We start from the raw sequence: 27,568 nt of genomic DNA, 5'->3' as shown, positions 1-27,568 counted from the left end.
TTGTTATTCATGATTTTATTCAAGTCCCCGTAAAACAGTTTTCAATTTACATTCAAGTTACTTTAAAACAATTTTCGGAATTAAACTTCCTTACCTATGGGTTCACTCTTTTTAGATACTTCACTTAAAATTAATATTAGGAGCTACTATAATCAATATTTCTTTAGTAAATATATATAAATATATATATATGTATACACATGCACATATATAAAGCATTCATAACTTCTTTTTGTATCTTAAATCTTTATACATATGTGAGTTTAAAAGGAAAGTTGTGGAATAATTTGGAACCAAAGGGGAAAAAGGGGAAAAGGAAATTGTTAAAATAATAAATGATTACACGGATCTGAAGTTTAATGCGAGTATATCCTATACCATAATATTAATTGATTATTTGTGCCATAAAAATGCACTACTCCCATTAATTAGAGAGTCGAAAGAGGTGTACGAGTTCAGGAGGCAAAATGTCCAATTTCGTGATAAAGAAACGCGAGGAAGAGTCGAAACTGGAGCAGAGAGCGATCGGTGCGGCCGGCGACTCGAGCAGCCCCCGAAGAGAGCGTCTGCTGGCGTGCAATTGGGTCCTACTCCATTCGTTGGTCGGCGCGCGCAGCGAACGGGCCGCCAAACACTGCGTCGCGTGTGTGCCTAGGGTCCCGAGCTCACTGGACTTAAAGTTCGATATTCGCGTGTTTCACGGAGCGGGTCGTGTAGTGCGATGCACACTCGTATCAGTGCGCGAGAAACCGTGCAACCGCCGAGCGCCGAGCGCGCAGAAATGGACCACCCTCTGGAATCTCTTTCGCAATCAGTTTAAAAGATTTACTTTGCATGAAGCAGAGAAGACATAAAACAAGACATGCGGCTGCCGTAGCTGCAGCAGCTGCCAACTCGCAATCCAAAGCGCTTTCTCCACCCGCTTCCACTCCTTCGCCCAGTGCCCTCAAAAGTCCCGAAAGCGCCACAGGCATGGCTTCCAAGACGGAAATGTTCGAATCCTTCCAAGCTTGGGCACTCAAGACTTACGGTGACAGCGCGAAGACCAAAACAGTCACGCGGAGGAAGTATAACAGGATACTCAAGATCTTAAAAGGCGAAGAACAAACAAAGGCAGAAAATTCCAAATTTCGATTTTGGGTCAAGGCGAAGGGCTTTCGAATCGGACCCCCGGCAGATAACACCTCCAGTGCCATATCAATGGACCAAGTGCTCTACGTCCCGTGCTCCAAAATACCCGTAAGTTTCTTTTCTTTTTCAAAATTTTGCCAGCTGTAAAATCGATTATTTATCGACCGAGACTTGAAACTTAGTTCAAATTATTCTTAGATGGATGAGTTCTTTTTTTTTTTTTTTTTTTTTTTTTTTTTTGATTTCATAACGCTGAGCTTATTTAAAATTTAATAGATTATTTAAATCTCATTCTTATTCTGCTCGAGTCTTTTTCATTATTTGTGCTGATTACCGCTGAAAGAATAGATGCTGAATCTTTTTTGGAAAACAGAACGAAAAATCATTTTCTCCTGCATGCTGATCGTGCCTGAGACGCGAAGAAAGCAACCCTCACCAGTGAAACCCGGTTTCCAGAGTTTACAACCGCTAATAGTCACAGCATTCAACAAGTGCGCTGCTTTCTGCGTAAGAGCAGTAGTCGAGAGCAAGCTTCTCTGGCACTCTAATTGAAAGTAGTTACGGTAGCGAATTCAGTTGAATGAGTTACTCCTTCTCTTTCCGCTGAGGAGAATGAAATGCGTTTGTTGGGATTACTTTCCTCTTTGCTTTTCGGAAGTACGGTGCGTAAAACCGATATTTCCCGTTTCGTAAGATATACTTTCTTGCGCATTATGAGCAGAAATCCGAAAGGAATATTTCTTTTGCGTTTTCTGAAACGAGAATTCAGTTTGGACTTGTAAATGAATATCTACCTCTTAACATTGGCGCGCTTTGCGTTTTGAGGATACGATAGTTATTCACGTTATAATTCACAAACATTTGCTTAAAGAACCAAATACAACGCAGGAGGAGCTGTGTTTAAAAATAAATCAAAGGATTCTTATATAACTTAACGCTTGTAGGCGTTTACTATATTTCTGAGTTTAGAGAAAAATAAATAAGAATCGTTTCTCAGCACTTATAATTTCTTACTCTTAATGACATAAATAATTTCTACTTTATTGAATTTATATCTAAATTGCTCTTTTCTGTTTGAGAGGAGAAATAGCTTTTGGTCATTGTAATATTCATAATTTTAGTGCAACGAAGGCGTTAAAAAATATATGATGAGACTTTACCGATTATGTTTATTGATTAATCGGTGTTTTCGAGGAATAAAATACTATTGCAATGTTAGTATCACTGATGTAATATAAAATAAACATAGAAAAATAAAAAGAGCAAATGAAAATAAATCCTGCCAAATATGCTAGAGACTTATATTTTGTAGAACTGCATTTATTTTATTTTGCTTTCTTTAAGGGGTTTCTGTATCGTGTGTATCATTGTGTTTGCTTTTAAGATCTTTCCTGTCGCTGCGATTAGCATAGATTCTTTTTCCAGTTGTGAATTAGAAATTGAGGAGGCATACAAAATGTAAAGTCTCAAAATTCAATTTTACTTAGTAAAATTAAATTAAAGATGTCATTATTTCACTGAAATATTTTCTAAAATTAATTTAATTTTAATTGTGTTTTCCCAGTCAAACAAAAAGACTATTAATGCTTTTTGTAATCTTCTTTTACAACTGAAAGTACTCTCGAAGCTTAAATACAATTTTCACAGTTCTAACATATTTTAGAAAATAAATGAAGCAGTTATTTAAAATTAACCATTATGATGAGTAACTATGTAATTAAACAAAAAGACATTACACGTTTTGCTTTAATACTTTTGTTACTGAACCTTGAATAAATTTAGCATAAAATTAGAATGGGATCGAACAGTCTAAAAATAACGATTTTTTAACCTTGTTGCACACCAGAAAACGTATCATTAGCTATAGGTATTTTATGGAGGAAAAAATGAAAAGTATTTTTTTTTCGATCGCTGTAGGAAGCCATTACGTTATTACAGAGATCAGCTGGTTAAACAAATAAGTCGAAAATGCCGAAGTGAACGTTTTGTAAATGGTTCAATATCTTTAACGATTTAACTAAGCTAAATCGCTAAAGTAATTTCTTGTTTTCTTAAATTTTTCTTTTCACAAGGAACTCTAACGGAAACGGGAAAATTTTTTTCGAAAACTGTAACAAGATTAATACATTTATCACCTGTTTCATTCAATTTAGATTAGCTACTTCACCAAATTACGGCTTAAGGACATAAATTAACTTATTTTGGAAAATAATAATCACAGAATGATTGAGAAAAAGAAATTAACTTTTCTTTGTTAAGTAGTAGTAATTATTTTCTACGCTGAAAAGGTTACTTAATATGGTGCTTCTAAACGTAACATTTATTTTACCAGAATCAAATCATTTGATGAGTGGAGAACAGATGAAATAAAATTCAAAATACACTGCAAATATTTACCAACATGAAAGGCAAAAAAACAAAGAGCTTAGGGAGACTTTAAGTGAATTCAGGGAAGCAGTATTGCATAAAACATTTTAACATATTTTGATGATACTTTAGAAATGAATCAGATAAAATTTCCAATATGCTTTAAAAAATTAGCAGAAATTTGTTTCGTCAAATCAAAAATGGAAATATATAATTTTTTTTCTTAACCAAACGAACAGTCTACAAATCTCGAAATATAGTTTGTATACAAGTTAAGCTGAATTGTAAGTAGGACGCAAAAGTGTGTAAGATGAATGTTAATTTTAAAAACATAAATTTAAAAACTGAAACGTATTCTTCCAGTCACACTGGCTCGCGATCTGTCGTTAGAAGTATTTCAAAATGTATTTTATAAAGAGATTAATTCAATGGTGATTATATTCCTTAAAAGATAAATGCAAAACAACGCTTAAGTGTACTAAATATTGGAGGAATTAGACTTTGCATATTGACCTGAGGTTAGCGAGGAAATGACTAGTTCTCCTCCCCCCCCCCAAACACATTTTCTATTTGGTAAAAAGAGTGCGTGGGTTTCTTTGCTCTTAAAATATGGAGAACTCTACGCACTCATTTAGTTTGAATTTAGTGATAATATTACATCTAGAAGATCTTGCATACAAAAAATGGTGAGGGATTAACACTTGACTCCCTAATTTCCTCTGTAAGAAAAAAAAAATAAATATAAGAATTTAGTTTTTCTGACTCATATGTTATTCTAGTAAAGAAGCAACAAAAGGTTTTGAATAACATTTTATTCAAGTTAAAAATTAGATGACCACATTGCAGTCAAAAGTTAATTATGTACTTTAAAATATATAGTATTTTAAAATATATTAAATACTATATATTTTATACGTATTTAATATATTATTTCATATAATACGTAATATTAATATATGTATTTATTAATACGTATATTAATTAATTATATATATAATTATATATACTTAAAAATAAATAAGCTTTAATTAGCGCTCATTTTGAACACAAAACTTTACCAATTTTAAGAGCCATCAGTTACAGTTCCCCGTTACACGGGAGAAAATATATTAGATTCTGAGACCTAATCTAAAATGAAACAAATTCGAATTTTGAAAAATAAAAAAATGTAAAATATAAGAAGTTCATTAAAGCATGCTATATAAACATTATGCGCAAAGACTGTGAAAAGGAATTTTGCGTAGGTATTTTCTAAAATTATTGGTTTGCATAACCCATTAAGCTGCTAAGCATTTCTTACTCTATGATTTATTCTTAAAGTTCGAAATATGTTCTTAAGTTCGTTCGAATAAGTTCATTTTTAAAAACATTTCTTTAATTTCTAATTGTTTATCCAATATGATATGAGATGAAACAAACTTTTATGTAATTAGGCCGGTAATATTCATACTTCAGTTTTCAGTTTTGTTATTTTTATTCTTTGCACTGATATGCTAACATTAACATTTTGCGCTCGAGAGGCGATTCTCGGTCACCACTTGATCTGATGCGGTAACTTGAGAGGCGACTTTCGGTCACCAATTGATTTGATGCGGTAATTCGAGACGTGCCTTTCGATCACCAATCGGTTTGACGCGTTAATTCGTGTGGACGATGTTTATTTAGGTTTAGTTTGAGCAATTTCGCTTCATAAGTGCATTCAATAACACCTGCGTATAAAAAAAACTGCCAATCTTCAATCTTAAATACGTTTTTTAAAATTTATTGCTAGATATACATCTTCGACATTATTTCGAACTCGACAATCGTGGCAACAAGAATATTATTTTCAAAGTTGCTGATCCCAATAAGCATGGAATACGATAAAGAATAAGTCAAGTGAAGATGAGTTTAGTTTTTCGTCGATGAAGAACGAAATTACGTCCATGCGTAGAGTACTTGACGATAAGAGAGGAGGAAGTGACGAAGATAGCGACCAGGCTCAGTGTAAGAAGGCGAAATTCAGGGTAATAGCTATCGAATATGCAAGCTATAGTGATTCCACAGAAAAGATAGAACATTCAGAATGGATAATGTGCACAGAATCCGAAGAAATGCCTCAAAGATTGCCATTTGTATCCAGCGAATGAGCCGTAGGACCGCAAGTATCTTCAGACATAAAAGAACCATTAGATTTCTGTGAAATAGTTTAACTTAGCTGTAAGAAGTTAATTAAATGTGAACAAAATCCTCTCGAGTTGCTGGTTCGCCAGAGCGAAAAGGCCTCGTGTGCAAAGCATTAAAATCCGAATCTTATTCCATGAAACTTAAGTGACTTATTTTAAAATATACATTGTGAAAGATGATTATTAAAATTGTGACCAGTTTATGTTTTTCTAAGTGCGTTTGTCATAAGATAAAAGCACATATCCAAAGGAAAACGTAACATCTTTGAAAGATTATGTTAACTTAAATAATTAAAACAATAAGCCCCAAGGTCATCAGCTTGTAAAGGCCATTTGACATTTATATTTCGAAACAGGAAACGGAGAAAATGTGCAATGAACTCTTTGGGATTCGAACTCCGGACCTCTTGAGTGGTAGCCGGACGTTCTTTCCAATTATACCTCAAAGGCACATAGTAGGAATGGAACTGAAGAGGAAGGGACACAGTCGTCAAATCCTAGTGATGACGAATTATCGCCCACCGCATTACTGTTCGGGCGCCACTTATAAAGATAATTAGGTAATAATGTCCCAGTTTCTAATCACATGTACAAAAAAAAACTGTTCTTTAACATAAAGAAAGACTAATGATCGATTTTGTAAGACAGTTTAATGTTAGCAGTTTGACTCTGTTTTGAAACTCGGCAAACGGACTGGCTGTATGGATGTTTTCATGGTTTTCCTTCAATCTAACATAAACATAAGTCATTTTCATACAGAATATCATCTACATTAAAGCGTTAAAATTATTTCCATAAAGGATAAGACTTCCTACACTTTACATTGATAGTCTTCTGATGCTCTGACAACATCATTGAAATAAATTCGAAAGATAACATCATCGTTGAAATAGATTAAAGGTACCAATTTCTTGTTCTTTTGCAAGAATTGCAAAAGAGCAAGAAATTAGTATCTTTAGCAATAACAAGTCGAGAAAAATATAAATATATGAACAAGGTCTGTAAAATAGCATTTGTAGGATTGCAATCGATATTGTGAAAGCCATGCTAATACATCAGTGAAGATATTATATGGAAGTATTATTATCACTCGAAATAAATCATTTAACATTCATTTACTATTAACGTTTTTAAGTTTATGCGTCTAAAAACAGTACTAGAAATTTGAACTAAAAAATATTTAAAGTATTCACCAAATTATTTTGAACACTTGTTAAACTGTTATTTTATTATTGACTCAGTTTGTGCTGAAATATGTATTTTGTCTATGTGAAACGTATTTAGGTAAAATAAATTCAAAATAGCTGGTTTACCTACAGTGCGTACGAGGTAATATTACCTTGCTTAAACTTGATTGTTTTAGTCATGATACTAATATAATATACTATGGGAAAAAACGCTGACTCATTGCCGTAAAACGTAAAGTTAAGGATGTACACCCATCGATATTCATTATTCAAGCCCTAGGGGTATAGAAAAAGTATGCATATTTCAAACCATGTATCTTTCTCTTCCAGTGGGTATAATAATTCTGCTAAAAACTTTGGTTAGAAATGTTAAAACATATTTTATTAAATTAAAAAATACTAAAATACTGAAATTTTAATAATCTTAGTAGGAATGAAAATCAGTTTATCCTAATAATTCCTACTGTTCAGTTTTATTCGTTATGTAAGGCCAAAAAAAAAAGCATAAATGAGTAAATATCTTGCGGATTATAATTTAGTAACTTTTTGCGAAAGCTGGATAAACTTATTGGAAAATTTTTATTTATATTAAAGTGTTCGAGAAGGTAAAATACTAAACTTTTCAGAATTGATAATTAGGTATTAAATTATCAGTATGTGTAGATAAAACTCTTATTACGGGTTTCCGTAAGAAATTATCTGCGAAACCAAGAAATAACTTAAAATATCATGATTTATATAGAAAAATTAGATTTTTATCCCTTAACGTAGCAGTACATTTTTTCGCTAGTATTTAAAAAGCAGAGTTCTGTTAAAATATCAATAATTTTAATAAAATAATATCGGTAGAAGGAAATACTCTTTTATTTATATTTTTTTTTAATCTCTAACTCGGGTAACTCTTCGGTTCAAAGTGAGACAAAGTGCTTAAGCATTTGCCTGCGGAATACTTTAGGGAACTGCATCGAAGTGAAATAACGCGAAAGGACTGAACGAACGGTCAGGAGTAAGGTGGTGCTGGGAAAGAAGTCTCTGAGTGCAGAATAACGGTTCGGATGAGTTCTTGCACCGCGTCCTGCGAGAGATGGCAGTGCTTCTGGTGTGATGTACGAGGTACAGGTAGCAGAAATGGTAGGTGCAGAAACCATGTGTGTGTACCGTAGCACAGGTGGATCAAAGATGGCTTCGTGATGTTCTTTAAGCTGTCGGACGCCAGTGCAGAAGCAGACCCTCCCGGTCCCACGTGTTGCGAAGCGATGCCCATGCGCAGTCCGGGCGATCGATGAGGTTCAATCCTAGCGTCCCGTTTACGAAAAGAGACAAAAGTTGTCTTTTCAAGGTCTCTCTCGCATCAAAGTTTTCTATCGGTTCTTTCTTCAGCAGCTACTGGTGGGATATTGCACGAGTTAAAGAACAATTCGAAAAGGATTTGATGCTGGAGATGAGTCTATGGGTAGTGCGCTATAAAGGAAATTCTTCTGACCCTTTGCTTTATAGGTAGAATTTTAGCTCAAACCTTAGAGTTTCTGCAAAAATAAGCACTTATTATTTCCAAACAATTTTACCTTTTTTTAAAACATGCACATTTTCCTTCTGTTTTTTAATATGTTTCATAACGAATTGTAAATATTAAAATATTTCGGTTTTCCATAACTATGAATGGTTATTTCAACAATGTTCATAGAAAGTGGCATATACATTTGTAAATATTATTTCGGGATAAGAACAATTATCATAATTCCGATTGACTAACTTAAAGTAAATTCATTGATCACAAATTAAATCAGCTGAAACTTCGCCTAGATTTTCTCTTTGAAGATAATCATGTGAATAATTGTATTGCAAAAAAATTTTAATACATGTTAAAAGGATCAATTTCAATACATGGAATAAAACTCCAATCAACAAATTTATAGATCTGTAATATTAACTTTTAAATGCTCCATTCGTGTATTAAGCAAAATGTGAAAGCTTTATTGTAGATTATCAATATAAAATTATATATAATCAATATAATTAACAGATTATCAAAATTAATTTTAATTTAGAGCTCAATGTATTTATTAATAGTATAGTACACAGACAGCTATTCACCATATTTATTAAGGGGTGTTGGAACCCCAAAATCTTCAAAAAATTGTGATTTCGATTTTTGCACTTTCAAATTCTCTACACTTTTATCTTTCTAAAAATACCATTCTTTAATCTCTATGAAAATTAGAACTGTAAAAAATCTAGTTTTAATTTGTCATCTACTGCTTTGATCAATGAGGATTTTTACATAAAAACGCGTTTTTCTCCAAACGTGATTTTTTTTTTTTATGCTCGATGTACCTTTTCTCAGGAACTACTGCTCACAGGTATCTAAACTTTTTATGGCTTATTTATTAGGTTCCCTAATATTTACTGAAATGAGCTTTTTGTAATAAACTTAGAAACTAAATGTTTTTTTAATTTTTTTGTGTGTGAGAAAAGGGCTAAATTTTACTATAACTAACAAAATATTCTGTAATTTACTCTAAAATTCAAAATGCTTCAAAAGCTCATTTCAGTATAATCAGATAGGTATACTTTAATTACAGAAAAAATTTCAAGCCTGTATCTACAGCAGATTTTGAGAAAAAGTACATCGAAAATGGCCAATTTAACATTGTCGGTATAGGGGTTTCTGATACCCCTTAACACTAGAGTACACAGGTATTCAATAAAATATATTTAACATACCTTAATGTGGCAGGATCAAAGTGCGATCAAAGCTTTAATCAGTGAAATGAAGAATACTTTAAAATGTTACTGCAGAAGATTTCTGATGAGATACTGAACTAAAAACGATTTTATTAGGCGAAAAAGAAATAAAAAAATTATAGTCACGTGCTTTTTATAAGCTAATAAATACTTTATATCTATTATGTATTATTACTACTCCAGAATTTTATTACTTGGAAGATGTTGAGTGTGATTATCCAGCTCTTTAGTTACTTCTCTGATTGCAAGCTTGATTAGAGAAAAAAAAATATTTCGTACTAAATTAGTAAGAAAAAAGAATCATTTTGAATTTATGTTTTTTAGACTCGTATTTGTATTTATACTGAATTAGTAAGTTGTACACAGTGGAATCTAGCACATATTATAAAAATATTTAGCAGAGGCAACTCTTAGCAGAAAAGCAATATTAAACAAAGTTTTTTTGCAAGAATTACTAAATCGGTATTTTACGAAAGTAAATCTTCATCTTTTAATACCAAAATATTTTTCAAGAAGTTTATAAACTAGTATTTCTAAAAACAATGAAAACTAAACAATAAAAATGAATTTTTTTATACGAACTGCATATGACTTCTTGCGTCTGATACGATTTGAAACGCATCACTTTCACTTGGGAAACATATGCACATTTAACCAAATATGCACATAGTTATGTTTACTAAAATTATTAAAATTTACCAACATAACTTCAGGAGTTACAAATTATTCTGCGCTTATTTTCTTGAGTTCAATAAAATCAAAATCTTTTTCATAATTTTATACACATAGAAAATGATCAAAATAAACATTCTTTCCAGACATATACTATCGCTAACACTTTTTACGTAAAATTTGTTAGCCAACAAAAATTCGAAACAACATTTTGAATAATGTAAATTCAAGAAAAGTAGGAATTCTAAATATTTGGGTCAAATCTGATACTGTGCGCGTCATAAGCAACGCAGACGTGGCTGAAAGTTATATGAAGTTTTATGTAGCATTTATAGCTTTTACGTATCAATTAACGACTAATTTGGAAACTTTTGATTATAAACTTTCTTAATTCCATTCAAGCTACTACAAATTTATGAAATATTAAGGACGTATTGTGCTTTATTTTGGCATGATTCAAATTACGTTGCTAAGGCAACTGGGAGCAGAACACTCCCGGGTGGTGCGTTAAACTCAGCAGGGCCTTCCGCGAGGCGTATATGGTGGAGCTCTATGAGGTCACTACACTATTCCGTCAGGTTACTATGGATACCAAATAAAAAGCACCCGCCTCAGCCAGCAAATTCGTGTTTCGTCTCCTTTATTCGGGAAACTTATTTGGGGCTGGCCGAACTTGAGGCCTGTTCCGAATATTCTGCAATACTGCTGAACTAATACACAACGTCGGACTTTTATTTGAAGCATCACCACTTCTTAGTTAATTAATTGGTAGAATGCAGAATTTTTTCAACATTAGTTTTCTTTCAGTGATGGATTTGCGCGTTAGTTTGACTTGCCGAACAGCAACAACTGAAATGATAAAAACCTCTGAATGGTTGTCATTTCCATACAGATATTACTGGTGGACAAATCAGCCTAACTCTACTCTCAATATTTTTCGATTGTCGGAGATAAATTTTTGTTAACTCTTCCGTTAGTGCCCGTCAGTAGGCTATTGTCTAGGGATACTGTAGAATTTGCTGATGCTTGCGTCTCATGTATTCTAAATCAAAATAACTAGCCCGATTGAAATAATTTTCGTTTTTGTTTGCTTTTCAGATATCTATAATAGATGATTTCAATAAATTCGCTAGAGAAGATCGCTTTATACTTACTAGCTGATTTTAAAACTCGGATCTTAGCACATCCTATAAAAAATACAACGTAATTTTCAGAGTTAGGTAAATTATCTCATAATCAGACCTCAGGCTGATAAAATTTTTATCATACTTTTTAGTAAATCTCGAATAAACCAAACAGCTTTGGTTTCTTTTCGCTTTAAAACGAAAAAAAAAAATAAATGTGTAATTTTAGTGTAGGTTTAATTTTGGCTAGGCAAAATGTTCAGAATGTGGTTTTTGTAGGTGCGGAGTCTCGATTTAATGATTTATTTACAAAAAATTGTAATTAAGTCATATGCAGCTTTTAAACACTTCTGAGAAAGATACTGAATTTATAAACATTTCTTTCTGTTTTCGAGAAATACAGAAAAATAATTATAATTATTTTCTATTTTTGTTTTAAATTTATAAAAATGTTTTGTCGGGTTGGGGCTGAACTGATTTGTGAGTGAGCTATTTTTTTTATTACTGACTGATTTTCGTCTAAAATTTTATCCACCCGAAATTGCAAACTCCATTTTAAAACTTCCTCCCGCCTCTTAAATTTTAATAAATTAAAGCCAAAAGACTGTCTGAAACCTGAAGTATCTTACTTTTAATTGATACCAAAATCCCGCCGACTTCTGAGAGCTAGAAAGCAAAAAATTCTTCAAAAACTTAATATTACGTTCAGGGATTTAAGCTGTAGGTCTTAAAACATTTTTAAATTACGAGCATTTATTGACTGGAAAACATTTCATCATAATTTTAAGGTATTTCATCAATACTTTATGCTACTTATTCAAAACAATTTTTTTAAATCAGGGAATAAAGCATCTTATTTGAAACCCCGTTAGTCTTATTTCAAACCCCGTGATAAATGTATCGTCTAATCATGATTTCCTTAACTATTTTCATAAAAAGTTGTACTTTAAGGTTAAAATGATCACAGATTAAAGGACTTTAATTCAGTTACTATGTAAACGGATTATAGTGTATGATTTTTGATAAGAAACTATGACCTGTAAATAAAAGCTATATTTTATCTTTCCTTTCGTTAAATGTCAATAATGTGAAGTGAGCTAATATTTAATGGTTAATCAGTATACATTTAGCTTAAAGTTCAATAAAAAGGTAAACTATTTGGAAAGTATTAGTATTGCTTTATGGCTATTGATGCTTAATGCTGTTTATATAATGATTGATGAGTAATATTCTTAAAAATATGTATAAAGCAAACGAATACCCTTAAAAATATGCGACGCAACGCTGTTATATAAAATGCTTTTCCTTTCTCTCAAATGCAGTTCCTTGAATAACATAATAATTGATAATAAATTGGTAAAATTCTACCATTTTTCCAGGAAAATATTTTTAATGGTCCGGAAATCATTAATTTAAATTGTTGAGCCCCAATTACGATTTTCTCTGGCATTTTAAATAAAAAGCCGTGATTCAGAATAAATCATAATAAATAATTGAAATTAAGAATAAGTAGTTGAAAAAAATACGCTCTTAAAATCATCGTGTTGTGGGTCGTGCCGTGAAGCCCTAACTTCAGCAAACAATTCTATCATTGGCAAAGTATTTCATCTTTTCTACGGTGAAGCGCACTAAGAAACTGAAGAAACTCACTCAAAAATCAATACTTCTATCGATGGTGCTTCGGAAAGCTCTAGGGTCTTTCCGCTTGCATTTTAATAGGAAAAAGTACTTTTCCTGCTGAAGCCTAAAGACTATGCGAAGTTTCTTCTTCTTCAAAGAATGAATGAGTTTTTTTCAACATTTTTTCCGTATATATCTATTTCAAGGATTTTATATATCAAAACAAAGGAGTTTTATTTGTAGCCATGTCAGTTATTCCTGCTGGTTTGCCGACATTCTTCCATAATACTTTTAAGTGCAATTATAACAGTGGGAAGAAGACTTTTATGTGCATTTCAAAAACATGAAAATCATTAAAATTATATGTAAAGGCTTAAGCTGTAATATACAGAAAGGAAGTTAATTTTTTTATCTATTAATTTGTAGAGATATTAGGGTTTTCTTGAAGTCAAGAAGTAGAAGAAATCCGCAATGTCCTCGCTGGGACTCGAACTCTTGACCTCTCGAATACGCGTCGAGTTTGCTTCCAATTATGCATAAAGGAGAGAGAAATACCTTATATACTCCCCATTTTTAAAGGGAGACTAGGGATTAGGGGACACAATCGCCAAATCCTGATGGAAACGAATTATTGTCCACCACCTTTTAGTTCGGAAGTGACTGTCCAGTCATCAGGTTATTTTGAAGCAGGAAACTGAAGAAATCCGCAATGCTATCGCCGGGACTCGAACCCTAGACCTCTTGAATACGCATCGAGTGTGCTTCCAGTAACACCAAGAAGGCATGCGGAAAGGAAATAGAAAAAACCTTATAAATTTATAACTGATAACCTTCATAAGTAGAAACATTTAAAAGGAATGTTAATCGTCATTATTCATAGTTCTTGTGACTGAGTATCCCGTTTGAATTTTAGCATTTCTTATTATTTCCTCTTTTTTATTCACCAGTTGACTGGATGACCGTTAGACCACATAGTTCAGTCTGGATTTGAATCTCAGCTAATGAACTGGATGCATGGGCATTCATAACTTTTATCCACGTAATAAACGTAGATAAGGAAAAGTTTTTCTTAGAAAATCTTCCTGGAAGACATCCCCTTATTTACATAAATAGTTCTCACGTGCTTTGCATTAATTGATTAAATAAAAAAAACTTTTGGCTTCCGCCGAAAACTAGGAAACTTTGCACTGTTTAAAAAAGGCTGGTGTTATTTCGTAAGAAGACCAGTTCGAGATTAGAAAAATTATTTCTCTTTGTTTTCAGCTTATTATTAGCTGGAGGATTCCGATTTAAAAGACTGAAAAAAATATCCATTGTCTAATATTAATATAAAATTATATCGATGAAATTTATATCCAGATTCTTTTACATTAATCGATTTCACTACTACGTTTCATTTTTGATAAGGGGCGGGGGGAAGCAGTGATATGTAGTTATAATTAATGAAGTTCACTGGTTTCACTGAAAGCGTAGAAAGCTTTCTCAATAGGCATTCCTACCGAGACATATAGTCCACGAGTGTTTTACCGTAATAAATTCCCTTTTAAGTTAGATATTTTCTTATTTGAATTTTCTAACTAATTTAGCTATCTTCACTTTTTCCATGAAGGCTTTTCTCCTGGTTTACTCAATTTTTAAATCATCTTTTTAATTCCTTCATCTTTACTTGATGCGTTTTCATTCCTTTTTCTTAATGTCTTGATAGCCTCGCGTGCCTTTTCTGATTAAGAAACCAATCATAATGTCGGATTTCATTCAGTGCTTCTTCAGAATTAATAATTACTCTGCTCTTTTCCATTTAACCGTGAACTGTTTCAAAGGGACAATTTATATTAATCACGATATACGTAACTTCTGTGATTCCTTTTTAATCGTCTAATAATTGATGTTCTTTCTCTGGATGCATGTTTTATTTCAGAAAATTACGCATGCATCGAAATGATAGAAAGACATATATGAAGATTAATTTTCGGAAGTTAATAAACCAGCGTGGGGAAGTTTATATACCTGCAATGTGAATGCATACAAGCAAGCATGTTCAAAAGTCATATGAGGACAAGGAGAAGCTTGTATGACAGTCTTTTTTAATTAGGTTTCAAAAGTCTTGGAAATACAAATGGTACATTCGAAAAATGTTTTAATGTGTACAAAAAGTTAGATTCGGAACATGTTATGTCATTTTTTCAGCGATTTGATTCATGCTACCGGTGTCGAGGCTCACTCTGGTTATAAATTTCTCCAAGCTGAAGCCCAAAATGCAGCTCAAATTCATCTCAAACAGTATCTGCTAAAAAGGCATACGAGTGATTCTCCTGCTAAAAATGCATACGCGTGATTCTCCTGCTAAAAATGCATACGAGTGATTCCTCCCATAAATCGTACCAGAAATCTCAAGAAAGATGAAAAAAATATTGCATGATAAGAGAAATCGAGGAAAACCATGCAACTACTAACGATGTCAGTAAAACTATATAACTTGCTTGCCAAGGGGCAAGTTTATTACAAAAGCATACAAAAGTCGGTGAAGAGTTGTGAGAGATATTTCTATCGAGAAGTCAGTTCTGTAAAGAAGAACACTCGCATAAATATATTAAAACTTTTTGTAAATACACATTTTTATCTCCAAATGTTTAGAAATTTCTTTAAAATGGTAGTCTTATACTGTGTAAATTAACTTCGTATTTTTTGCCTAACATAAGAAGTAAAAAAGTTATTGATTTAAAACAAAATTGAAGAATCCGTTTTATACTGTATTTAAGTAAGTTATCAGATCATCTTAGTGTCTAGTAATTAAATTTTCAAAGCAAGCAGTGCGAGTGAAGTGCAAAAAGGAATAGTTATCTATCGAATTTTATCTTAACAAGCGTGGAAATCCCTGGAGTCATAAATACGTATGCACACACAAGAAATTTCGTTTTAATGGTAAAATTCATTCTGGGATTAGGTTCTATTAAGAAGAAATCTATGTCTGACTCATTGCACTTTCGTTTTGTCTATTTTACGCAAATACGCTTTGGATTTAACCTTTGCATTACCAAATATTGTGGTTACAATAATGTTTAGCTTCCATGAAAATATTTTAATGAAAATTCTGTCTTACTCAAAATGTAAATGTTTATATCGTATGGAAGTCTCAGTATACAATTCTTGGTTTATTTTTAACTATTCACAAATGAATACACATAAATTTATAAAGATCTGATCTCTGTATTCTACTCCTGTTTTACTAATGACTAATCATAATTGAATATAACGTAAAAGAGTACTTAAAGTTGAATTTTCAAATACGTGAATGAATAGTATGTTTCAATTTATTTTGCAGTCCTTCTGTTTCGTGTAGTAAGACTATTTTATTATTTTACTTTCTTATTTTCTTATAACAAGAGCTGAAACATCTTATCTGTACAATTAATTAATTAATTTAATAAACTGATTAACGGAATTCTTAACTTGATCCGATGGCTTCCGTGCTTATCAGTTTATGAGAACGATTGTAATTGAGCCGGATTCCCAGATAAAGTGAGCTCCAAAATTTTAACTACTTTGCCCTTCACTGATTTATTAATTTTTAACTCTTACATTTTATTTGATTTTAATTATTCGCAATTTATTATTTTAGTTACCTTTCATGACGGCTTTCCATAGGGCTACCATACTTCTAAATTTAAGAACTAAGTTTAGAATTTAAGAATATCACGATTTACATCCAAAGTTATTCTTATAAGACAAGTTATAATATCATGAGATCCAGCTGCAATTCAAGATTTCCTCTCCGCGGACTCTTACTCCGACAACTATGCTATGAGGCGTAAGTTCCAAATTTCCTGAAATTTATGTTTACAGACGAAATCCATACTTGACGAGATACGTTTTCATTGCCACCCAGCAGTAATAAATAATAACCAAATTTCGCCACAGCAAATGAATGTTCATTATTTAAAGCGCGTATAAGTTATTTACTCCCTCCTTTCTGCATGCCTTCGTGGTGTAATTGGAAGCATACTCGACGCGTATTCTGGAGGACCGGCGAGGACACTGAACATTTTTCACGTCTCCTGCTTCCAAAACACCTAGTGACTCTAAAAATATCGCCCGAATTAAAAGACAGTGAATAATAATTCGTAACCACCAGGATTTGGCGGTTAGTTCCCCTAATCCCTAGTCACCCTTTAAAAGGGGGAGTATATAGGGTATTTTCTTCTTCCTTCCAACCTACCTTCGTAGTGTAACGGTAACTCACTCAGCGCGTATTTTGAGAGGTCCAAGTTCGAGTCCCGGCATATTTTTCACGTCTCTTGCTTCAAAGAAACCCAATGACTGTACACGCGAAACACTCTGCTAGCAGGTCACAGCAATTAAAAATTATATAATTGATAAACAACATTTCGTTATAATCAAAAGTATATTCATGTATATTTTAGATTTCACAATATGTAATATAAATTCAGATAGTTACGTACTTAAAAAATACTGTTAGAGTGCATACTCATTATATTTGTTAAGGTATAAATATTACATGTATTTTTACCTTAATCTGATAATATTTATTAGAATTTTGAGTAAGCTATGGCATTTACGTCACTACAGTGTTGAAGTAGCATATGAAATGTTTTTATTATATTACATTTTGTAAATTTCATCTTATTTAATCGGAGCTCACTTAGCACATGATTAGCGATGTCAGTTCTTAATACAGCAAAAATAAATGTATCCTCTAGATTTTAATATTTACTTTTACTGCCCAGTTATACATATGTGTATAGGCTTTATTTTGTAATTATTTCACAAAGCAAGAAAAATTTGTTTTTACTTCCTTGTACGAAGTAAAAAGGAAGTATTGTAATCGCGAAAAGTTTCAGGCAGCATATTTCAACGAAAATATCCATTTTGACCGCTATCGAATGCAATTTAACGATGTTTTTGCGTGATATCTGTACGTAAGGACAGAATAAAAGACTCGTTTCCTCCAAAAAAATATAAAACTGCTTTAAAATTAATTCTGAAGAGAATTTTTCGTGGCGTCTGTACGAACGTACGTTCGTATCTCGCATAACTCAAAAACGAGTAGCCTCAGAACGTTGAAATTTTGTATATAGGACTGCTATAACATGTAGATGTGCATCTCGTATTTTGGTTGCAATCGGCCGCACCAAACGTACATAAATATATTTATATATATATCCCTTCTGTTACCCGGTTCAGTGATCTCAGTTTCTTTACCCTTATATGCTTGTAAATTGTACATTTTTTGCTTTAACATAATTGAATTATGTTGTTTTTATCTTCCGGTTAAGGTTTTTACGCCTTTAGTAATTAATTTTAGTCTTTATGCCTTTAGTATGCAATATTTTTAGAATTATCAACAATTTTAAAGTTGTTTAAGTGCCGTTAAGCCTTTTTTTATGGCGGCCATTTATTGTTTACATCTGAAACAGCAGACTAGTGGATTTGTTGCCAATCTAGAGAAACTTAGCTTCGCAACAACAAAGATAACGCCTTTATTTATTATTGCCAATTAAATCATGCTTAATCCTTTCTGGAATTTTTTTGAGAAAATAAGTGTTTAAGATTTACTTCGTAATTTTTAATATAGATATTTTGAGTTTTTATGTATTTTTGCCTTCTCGCGAAGTGAGAACTGAATTAATTAAATGAGAAATACTCAATCGTCTGTGAAAAACTGTTTCTTTTTTGTTTTGTTTGCTTAATTTCTTTTATACATCATTCTAGCTTTATTATAGTATTTGAATAGAACATGTGGCAACGATTAGATAATTCTACTTTTTAAATGATATAAATTTTGTGCATTATGAGTTATAATATGAACGAAATATAATACTGTTAAGTGAATCTAGCGCCAGAGTGTCGCTACTGTAAACAAATACAAGAGTGAATTTTAAAGAATGCATTTATTCTATTGTGGTTTATGCGCTGTCGGCAAAGTAGATTTAATTCAATCCAATAAGTTTAAATGAAATGTAAGAAGAAATGCGTATAATTTAATATTCCGTACAAGGAAGTCCTGTGGTGTACACATCAGATTTTTTAAATTTATGCTGCTGTCTTTAATTTTGCGAATTCAAGGTTTCAGATATACAAAGAGCTGATGAAGTTTCTAGATTTAACATTTAACCTATCCTGGATTACTCTGAACACAGCCGTCAATCAATCGTTTTTGACTTTAATTTTTCTCCCTGCTTAATTGTTCATTGGATCATCTGTTATTAGCAATGGTAAGGAAAAAATTCGTTTGGTGCTTATATAAATTTATTTGTAAATGGATTTGGTATTTTTCGAGTTAGTTTCTGTAGATCAAATAGCATTCTTACAGAAGAAAATCGCTAACAGTTTATTTTAAGCTCATCGATTTTTCTTACATAAGCATTCACCTTCCCTGATGTCTCCGAAACGAAAGCTATGAGACGAAAAGTACGGGTAGGAAAAGTTCGGAAGTATTTTTCGATTTTGTCACGTTTCTTAGGTGCACGCTATGACCGAAGGAGGGGTAGTTTTGAACGGGTAAAACCTATTTCATGTTTCACTTTTGTACCCCTTTGCACACATTGACGTTTTAAATATAACGCATTAATTCAGACCCTGGGGGAAGAGTTTACTTACTTTAAGTAATTTACTTGCATAGCCTATCTTATCTCTCAGCTTCATTCGTAATTTTCTGTTCATCTTTCTTGGTAAAACTTTGAATTTCTACCAAACTTTTTCATGCATGCACTTCTGAGTAAAACTTCAACTTATTACGTCACTTCGTCTCACAATAGCATTTGAATTGCATTGAGTCTCTAAAATAAGATTTAGAACTGAATTAAGTCTAATTTTTTTAAGGAATTGAAGTTTAAATTAATTTAAATTGTCACTTTGAATTAATATAAATTTCTTAATTAAAATCAGTGTCTGAAATAAGTTTTTGATAAATAAAGTTCGAGTTTTTGAAAGAATTTAAGTATATTAGAAATGAAACTAATAATTTAAATAATTTAAGTCTTTGAATTAATTTAACTAAAGTAAGTTCTTTTAATTAAACTTAAATCTTTGAATTTATTGTCTTTCGTTTAAGTCATTAGAATGGTTCTTTTTCTGTACTCCTTTCAATAAAATTTAAATACATTAAAGCACTCGTACTTCAAAAGGAGTTTCGTTCTTACTCTGGATTATTTATTCTAAGCTGAACAATTAAATACGCATTTAAAATTACTATTGAACTGCCTAGATATATATGTGACTGCTACCATGGATGACCGTAACGAGCAGATTCTTAATAATACCGAAGTTAACGATGGGAGATATTCAGATAAATATGTCGAACGGTATAGTTTTGTATCATTCATTTCTTTAAACATTTCTTCTTTTTTAATAGAATACTCTGTATTATGTTCATATAATCGTTTTTAAAATTTTAATAAATAATAAATAAAAATTTTAATAAATTCATTGCGATTGTTTATTTTCCTATTATAATAGTGTCGCATATGATCAAAATTATACAAATATAAGTCCCATTTATCCTAACATACTTATCACAAGATGGTCACCAGTGAAAGACGGATGAAAAGCTCGATATAAGTCAACGATGACCGTCAAGGAGATGAGTGTTGTTAACTATATAACAGGGCTTTCCCTAGGGAAATTTTTCATATACCTAATCAGCAAACAACTCTTAAATAAGAACAACACGTTTCACTAAATTAATAAGACTACATTAATGATTAGTACAGAAAGTAAGAAATTTTGTGGTGGCTTACATTTAAAGCATCCGACGCTAAACAATCAAATCATGCAATTAAGTTTGATCTGTTTTAATACACGAACTTGTAAAAAGAATATATTGGTTGCTAACGACATTTCACCGAACTAGACTTCTAATTATTTGCCAAGAGTAAAATTTACAAAAGTAATTTCAATTCGGGAAACTTTTATTCACTAGATTTTACGAACAGAATCAAGTAGCTACGCAAACCTAGGGACTTTATCAGTATCTTTATATCTGGGTATTAAAATTCATAAATTTTTTAATTCCTCACCAGCGGCAGCAGAATTTAGAACACGAAACCAGAAGTTGAGAAAATTACATACATAGAAGAAGGCTAACAATGAAATGCAAACTAATAAAGGGATTTTTATTATTATTTCACTGCTAAGTTACTATGAAAAGTACTTAAGAGAAAATAATGCACAATATAGAAATTTCAAGATCTTAAAGCAATAGAAAAGTAATCAGCTTCCAGTCTGAAAACTTCTGATCGCAGTTTAATATCGTAAAGAGAATTTTATAATAAAATGTTTTCAAACATAAAAATGTATGCAAAATAATTTTTAAATAGAAGAAAATCATACAAATATTTCTCTTGTGCTCTTTTCGAAGTAAAAGTAATAAATACCTATTGTTGCTAACTGATAAATTAAATCTTTTCTATTGATTAGAATTAAAGCTCTGTTCAATGAAGATTTCGTTTTGGAATATCAAATAGTATAAACGAAAAAAGATGAAAATTATAGAAATGTATGTTGTGAGATATTTTCTCTCTCCTTACTGTGTACCTTCGGGATGTAATTGGAAGCACGTCCGGCTAGCACTCGGGAGATCCTGAGTTCGAATCCTGTTGAGGGCATTTTTCGTTTCCTGCTGCGATAAGCTGATGACTGTACACTTTTGTCGTTTGAATAATGTTAAAAATGTAAGATAAAAGTAGGTTTGCAGTCAGTGTGTTACTTCAAAATTTAACATCATCATGTGATTTTGTTATGGATATAAATAATGGAAATTTGGGTATTACTAGTGTATTTTATCACGTTTATGGTAAAAATAATATTTTTTTCAAATTCGGGTAAGATATACAGGTAAAATGGCTTTTAAATGATTAACTTTTTACGTTGATGAGTGAGGCATTTTTATAGTATGGAAGGTAAATGAAAAATATTACGCATTTTTGAATGGCACCAAATTCATCTTGCATTTATGGCTTTTATTTGTAACAAACAAGATTTTATCCGTTAAGCGTAAGCAACAGCATTCCATAGAAATGTTAAAAGAATCATTTTGAGCTATCAGTTTAAAGTATATCACAAAGTCCAGTCCATAATTTTATGTCTTTTATAAATGAGCTGCTTTTCATAACACATGATCTTCATAAATAAAGTCCTTTTCCTCTCCCTCCTATGGTATAAATGATATGTTCTTGCATCCAAAAAAAATTGAGATAAGCACAGCAGCGTTTAAAAAGAGTTTTAATTTCTTCGCCAGGAAAATTTACATCGTTGCATCTTTTTTTAATGGAATCTGAAAATCTCTGTCAGTTTGTATATCATAAATAGAGGATCATTTAACAAGTTGTTTTAATTAGTCTAATCACTTAGTTATGATTAGTTAATTGCATGTTAATAGGTTGTATGAAAATGAGAATCTGTATGTTTTTAATCGAGTACATTATTTTAACTTTAAAAAGGACAGATTTTAAATAATTAGTTTCTTTACCAAGTAGTGATTTTATTGTGCATATCCACGTTACTTTTCTTTTAAAAATTTGATTCAATTGCACTTTTCAAACCCGCGTCTACATATAAAGTACTCTTGTATCTTCAGGTATCATCGCATTTAAAATTTTTCTAACTCAGATTTGCATTATGGGCAAGAGAATTATAATATCGGTCAAAATTTTGCATTGATGTCCACGATAAATTCTACCCAGTGAACAGAATTTGACGGAATCCTAATTGTTTGAATTTCTTTTAAAGGAAGCAGATTGGCAAGTCTCCAACGAAAATTTCATCTCGTAGCAGTTGGTGCAGGGTCGGGCTTCCTTCATCAGGCCGGGTAGCAGCACTGTGTGGGGACTTTCATTGGACTGCGTGAGTCATGTGGGTCCCTCCCTCTTCCCTATGACTTGGCTGAAGATGGGAGGGGGGTTCATAGATTTTTCTGACCTCTCTGCCCACAGATTAATTCCCGATAACTATTGTTCTCAATCATTAAACTTTCAATTAAATGTTATTTTCTTCAACAGTTATATTTTCCAATACTCTCCGATTTGGATTAATTTCAAAACAAAGCAGTGATTTTCCTTTTTCTTCTTCTAAAATGATTAGTAATATAAGTTCTTCGCGTTTTCTTGCTAGGAAGGAATAGCTATAGTCTTTGTTCAGCTCCTCAGAAAATCTGTTTTTTAGCATGAAATTCATTTATAAAATTAAACTATTACCTACCTTTGTAGAAGTTTAGTTCACACATATAGGACGGAGTAATTACAGGTCAATGAATTGAAGAGAATTCGAGTTCAGGGTTCGACTCCAGCTGGTCGGAGATTATTCATTTCACATTTAATGCAGTTTCAAAAATATCTTTAATACTAGATGCTGATAACTTTAAAAACTCGCAAAAGTATTCTGAGAGTAAAAAAATTTAAGTTAAGCAAGCATTAATTTGATGTTGACATTATAGATATTGGTAGACATTGGTAACTGGATGATGCTGGCTTTGGATATACGTTGCTCTTAGAGAAAACATTTGTTACATTTCAGTGGAGACAAAGCGCAGAAATATTTTGTTCCGGAAATACGTCATTTAACTGGGATTTCTATCAACATGTAGAACATATGCACACATATTACACATGTAAAGGGAAAATAAGCAAATAAATTAAATGATGATATCACTAATACTTTAAACTATGCATACGAGTACAGAATTTCGGAACCGCATTTAAGTGCAGACAAAAGAAACCCATTTCTGTGATCTGTGAGTCATTTCACATTTGGGCCGTACTTTCTCCATTGAAAACCCCTTTGTAAAGCAGTACGTAAAATATCTTTTATATCGATTTAAAATACAACATTGAAAGTCCGAGTTTGCTTCAAAATATTTTCATTCATCATTTTACTACAACATAACAACTTATTATTACTATAAGTTTACTCTTTTAATTTTAGGTTATTTAATTATTCGAATATGGCGCAACATAAGGGGCACATCTAATTAAGGGAAGGGAGCACTTCGTGCCAGAATTTCTAAGCAAATCTTGCGTATTTACGTTGCATATGGCGCACAACGCAAAAACCCACATGCATGCAGCCCGTACGTTAGGATTCTAACCCATGTGGAACTAACACAGTTCAGCGGCCTTACTCGTTCGGCCACTGGCGGGCCCAGAACATATGTATGTGCAACATACGTTCAGTAGATTTTGGATTGTTTCTGTAAAATACTCAGCTTCTTTCGAAAGGTAAATAAATATTTACGAGAGATATGTACATTCTTGTAAAGCATTAATGTATGTATGAGAAACAAAAAATATTTTAAAACAGTATAATTCAAGAAACTTTTCAGTGTACATTCTCGTTTCAATATGCGCGGAGTAAAAAGTAGTGCTGTCAAGTAAAAACTACTATTTTCAACATCAAAGTCTGAAGTGTTTCTTTATTCGAAAAATTTATTTTGATGAAATAGTTGATTATTTTTTATGCCAAAGTCTTGCAGGAATAAATAGTGTAGTAAAATTAACTTTCTATGTGAAAGTGATAGTTTGATTTATGAATTAATGAAAGAATTTGCCTTTGATTTGACGCAGTTTTAAAACAATCAAAAACAAAACTTCTTTCAAAAAAATTCAGAATTTTTTGATAATATAGCAAAGATGGGAAAACTTTACAATATTTACAATAAAGACACTTTACAATATTTACGTTACATTTTTCCTGTCGGAGATAGGATCCAGTTCCATTATGTTTGCCCCAGATGCCTAATTTCTTCAATGCATTGTCACAAAAATATGAAATAAAATCAAAGATGACGTGAACTTTGAGCAAAATGTTTCTGTTAACACACACAATGTGTGGTTTTTTTTATCTTTGAATGTACGAAATCTTTTCTTTCTTGATGAAAAAATAAATCTACTTTACTAAATGAGCTCCTTTTACTTTGATAAGAATGACAGGGAATTTTGACTTTTACTCTTTATCATACCACTGATGGTATAGAAAGGTTTAAATTTAGCCTTTTGATATAAATAAAATAAAAGAAATTTAACTTTTTATCTCGTATTGATTTATATGTCTTAAGAATTAAAATAATTAAAAGAGTTTTGAAGATCCCTGGGATCATAAGGGGAACGACATTAAAAACTGTGATTTAAAATTTCCTACATTGTCGCATATTATCTATCTAAATTGCTTTTCATTCTAAACTAAAATCTGTTTCTCTTTGTTTCCATTAGCCCTACTAATGAACGAGTGGTTAAGACCGTTGAATACTGCTAATTCGACCTGGTTTGGGTTCGAGACTAGATAAACGGGCTGGCTGCATGGTTGATTTTCGTGCTTTTCCGTATGCGTAATATGAATACGAGGCAGTTTCCCTCAGAAAGTCCTCAAGAAGGCATCCTTCCTCAGAGACAGGAAGCTTTAGGGGCTTTGCTATCTTCAAATAGCCTAGCCTTGTAGAGTCATTAAGATTTTTGAAGTAGGAAACACGAAAAAGGAGCAATGGCTTCGCCTCGAACCTGACTGAATCCGCTGGGACCGGACTCTCGAATACGCGCCGAGTGTGCTACCGTTACACCACGAAGGCATGCAGAAAGGAGGGAGAAATACCTTATATACTTCCCCTTTTTAAAGGTCGATTGGGGATTAGGGGACCCAATCACCAAATCCTGGCGGTGAAGAATCATCATCCACCACCTTTTAGTTATGGCGCCACTATAGAGTCATTAGGATTTTTGAAGTAGGAAACACGAAAAATGAGCAATACCCTCGCCGGGACTCGAACCTGGACCTCTCGAGTACGCGTCTAGGGTGCTACCGTTACACGACGGAAGCATGCAGAAAGTATAGTGAAATACATTATAACCTAACTGAACCTTTGTTCCTATTATAATAGACACTTATAGTAATGTACTGACAGATTAAAAAATATTGTATATTTTTAGTTAAGTAATATTTTAATATTATTTTAAGGGATTTCATAATTAACATAAGTATATAATAATTTCTTTTATCCTATTAATTTCTTTAAGAAGTTAATAACACTATGGTGATTTATTTAATTCTTAGCATCATAAAAGTAAAATTTGTGCAAATAGCAAAAATTGAGAACTGTTGTTTAGGAACATTCATGTAGCAGCCAGTTACGCTTACAAACGGTTGACGCTTTCTTTTTTTTTTTTTTTTTTTTTTTTTCTTCCTTGCTAATAAATATTTTATGTCTGATTTGGATATTCTAAAGCCTTGATTAAGAATGAAAGGAGAGGGTATGGACAGAAAAAAAGCAGCCGAAATGCGTAGAGACGGTTAAGAAATGTCTAGACTTTCGGCAATGTCGAAATGCATCAAGTGGTCTCACAACTAAAATCAAAAATCCCTTTTAAAAGATTAACGGAGCTCTAATTTAAAACTTTCTCCGAGACTCCGATGGTTAGTTATAGTTAGCAAAGTTGAAGAATAAGAAAGATGTATTTTAAAGCATGGAAAATTTCTTTTCGTCAATTAGAATAAATATACATGGAAATAAATAAGTAAAATAGCTAAGAGCAACAAATCGCTTGTACGAACCAGAAAGGAATTGCTTTGAAACGAAAGAAAAATGCAAAGAATTGGTTTTATTAAAAGGAGCGTTTAATTTAATATTACTAATCTTGCTTGAAATGTTTATGTTTAAGATGATTTTCTGAATTAAAATTTTCTTTTTACGCTTTTATATGGCGCACCATTACTTCATTCAGCCTTTAAAAAAGATTTTCTAAGAAAATTGTCTTGAGAACTTCCCTTTTTACACATCAAACTTTGAAAAGTAAAGAAAAATATGTCTTTCAGATATGCTACCTACATTATCAGAGATAATAACAACTGTAATGAAAAGAATGAGACAATGTATTTCCACGTACGTACTTAATTCAAAGTCAATGTTACATTTTGTTTTGTTCTGATATTAAATTCAGCGTGTTGAGTTTCTGCGCAACTGATACTAACACACTGTCTTTATCCTCGTTTTTTCGTAAATTAGTTCTTTCTGTGACATCAAGGGTTCAAGTCTTTTTCTTCTATATTTAGTCTAACTCTTCGGAAAAGAAGTGTTTTTTTCTTTTTTTCTTTTTTTTTTTTTTTCTTTCTTTCTTTTTTTTTTATCCCAAAGGGGCTTTGTCTCTGAAGGACTATTGTTTTCGTTTTGCGATTTTGCGTTGAATCACTATATAAATGTCCGTTTCCCTTTTCAAACTGTTGCCACCAAATTTTAGAGTCTTGCATTATACTCGTATTTGAAGAAATTAAATAATGAAAAATCTGCATAAATGTATGACTATTTCTGTCATTGTGATAAAACAACGGTACATAGAGCCTTCGAATTTTGAATGACGTAATCCTCCTACGAATATGGGCATGTGGAAGCCCATAAATAAATTTGAAATTTGGAATTTGTTTTATTATCGATTTTATATTTTTTAAAACTTCAACGAATTTTTGAGTAAAAAACTCAACGATTTAAAAGCGAGCAATGGCAACACTCTACGGCGGGGGAAACCTTTTTATCTCCAGCGGGCGCGGAACTGGGTATCGG

The 27,568-nt window shown here is 32.0% G+C and overlaps 1 protein-coding gene across 1 annotated transcript in view; it reads left to right on the top strand.

Annotated features, from left to right (window-relative positions):
- Nucleotides 1-561: 561 nt before the first annotated feature.
- Nucleotides 562-27,568, top strand: part of LOC118181595 (nucleolar protein 4) — a 187,185-nt gene continuing 160,178 nt past the window's right edge. Inside the window, exon 1 of the mRNA XM_085810007.1 lies at nucleotides 562-1,239. Within this exon, the coding sequence (XP_085666133.1) occupies nucleotides 835-1,239 (405 nt within the window). The 5' untranslated portion in view covers nucleotides 562-834. The remainder of the gene's footprint in view (nucleotides 1,240-27,568) is intronic.

Source organism: Stegodyphus dumicola, chromosome X2 (genome assembly GCF_044657685.1).
Source record: "Stegodyphus dumicola isolate Sdum_Otavi_A_Nest chromosome X2, ASM4465768v1".
Classification (NCBI taxonomy): Eukaryota; Metazoa; Arthropoda; class Arachnida; order Araneae; family Eresidae; genus Stegodyphus; species Stegodyphus dumicola.
This window is presented reverse-complemented; position numbering and strand designations above follow the sequence as displayed.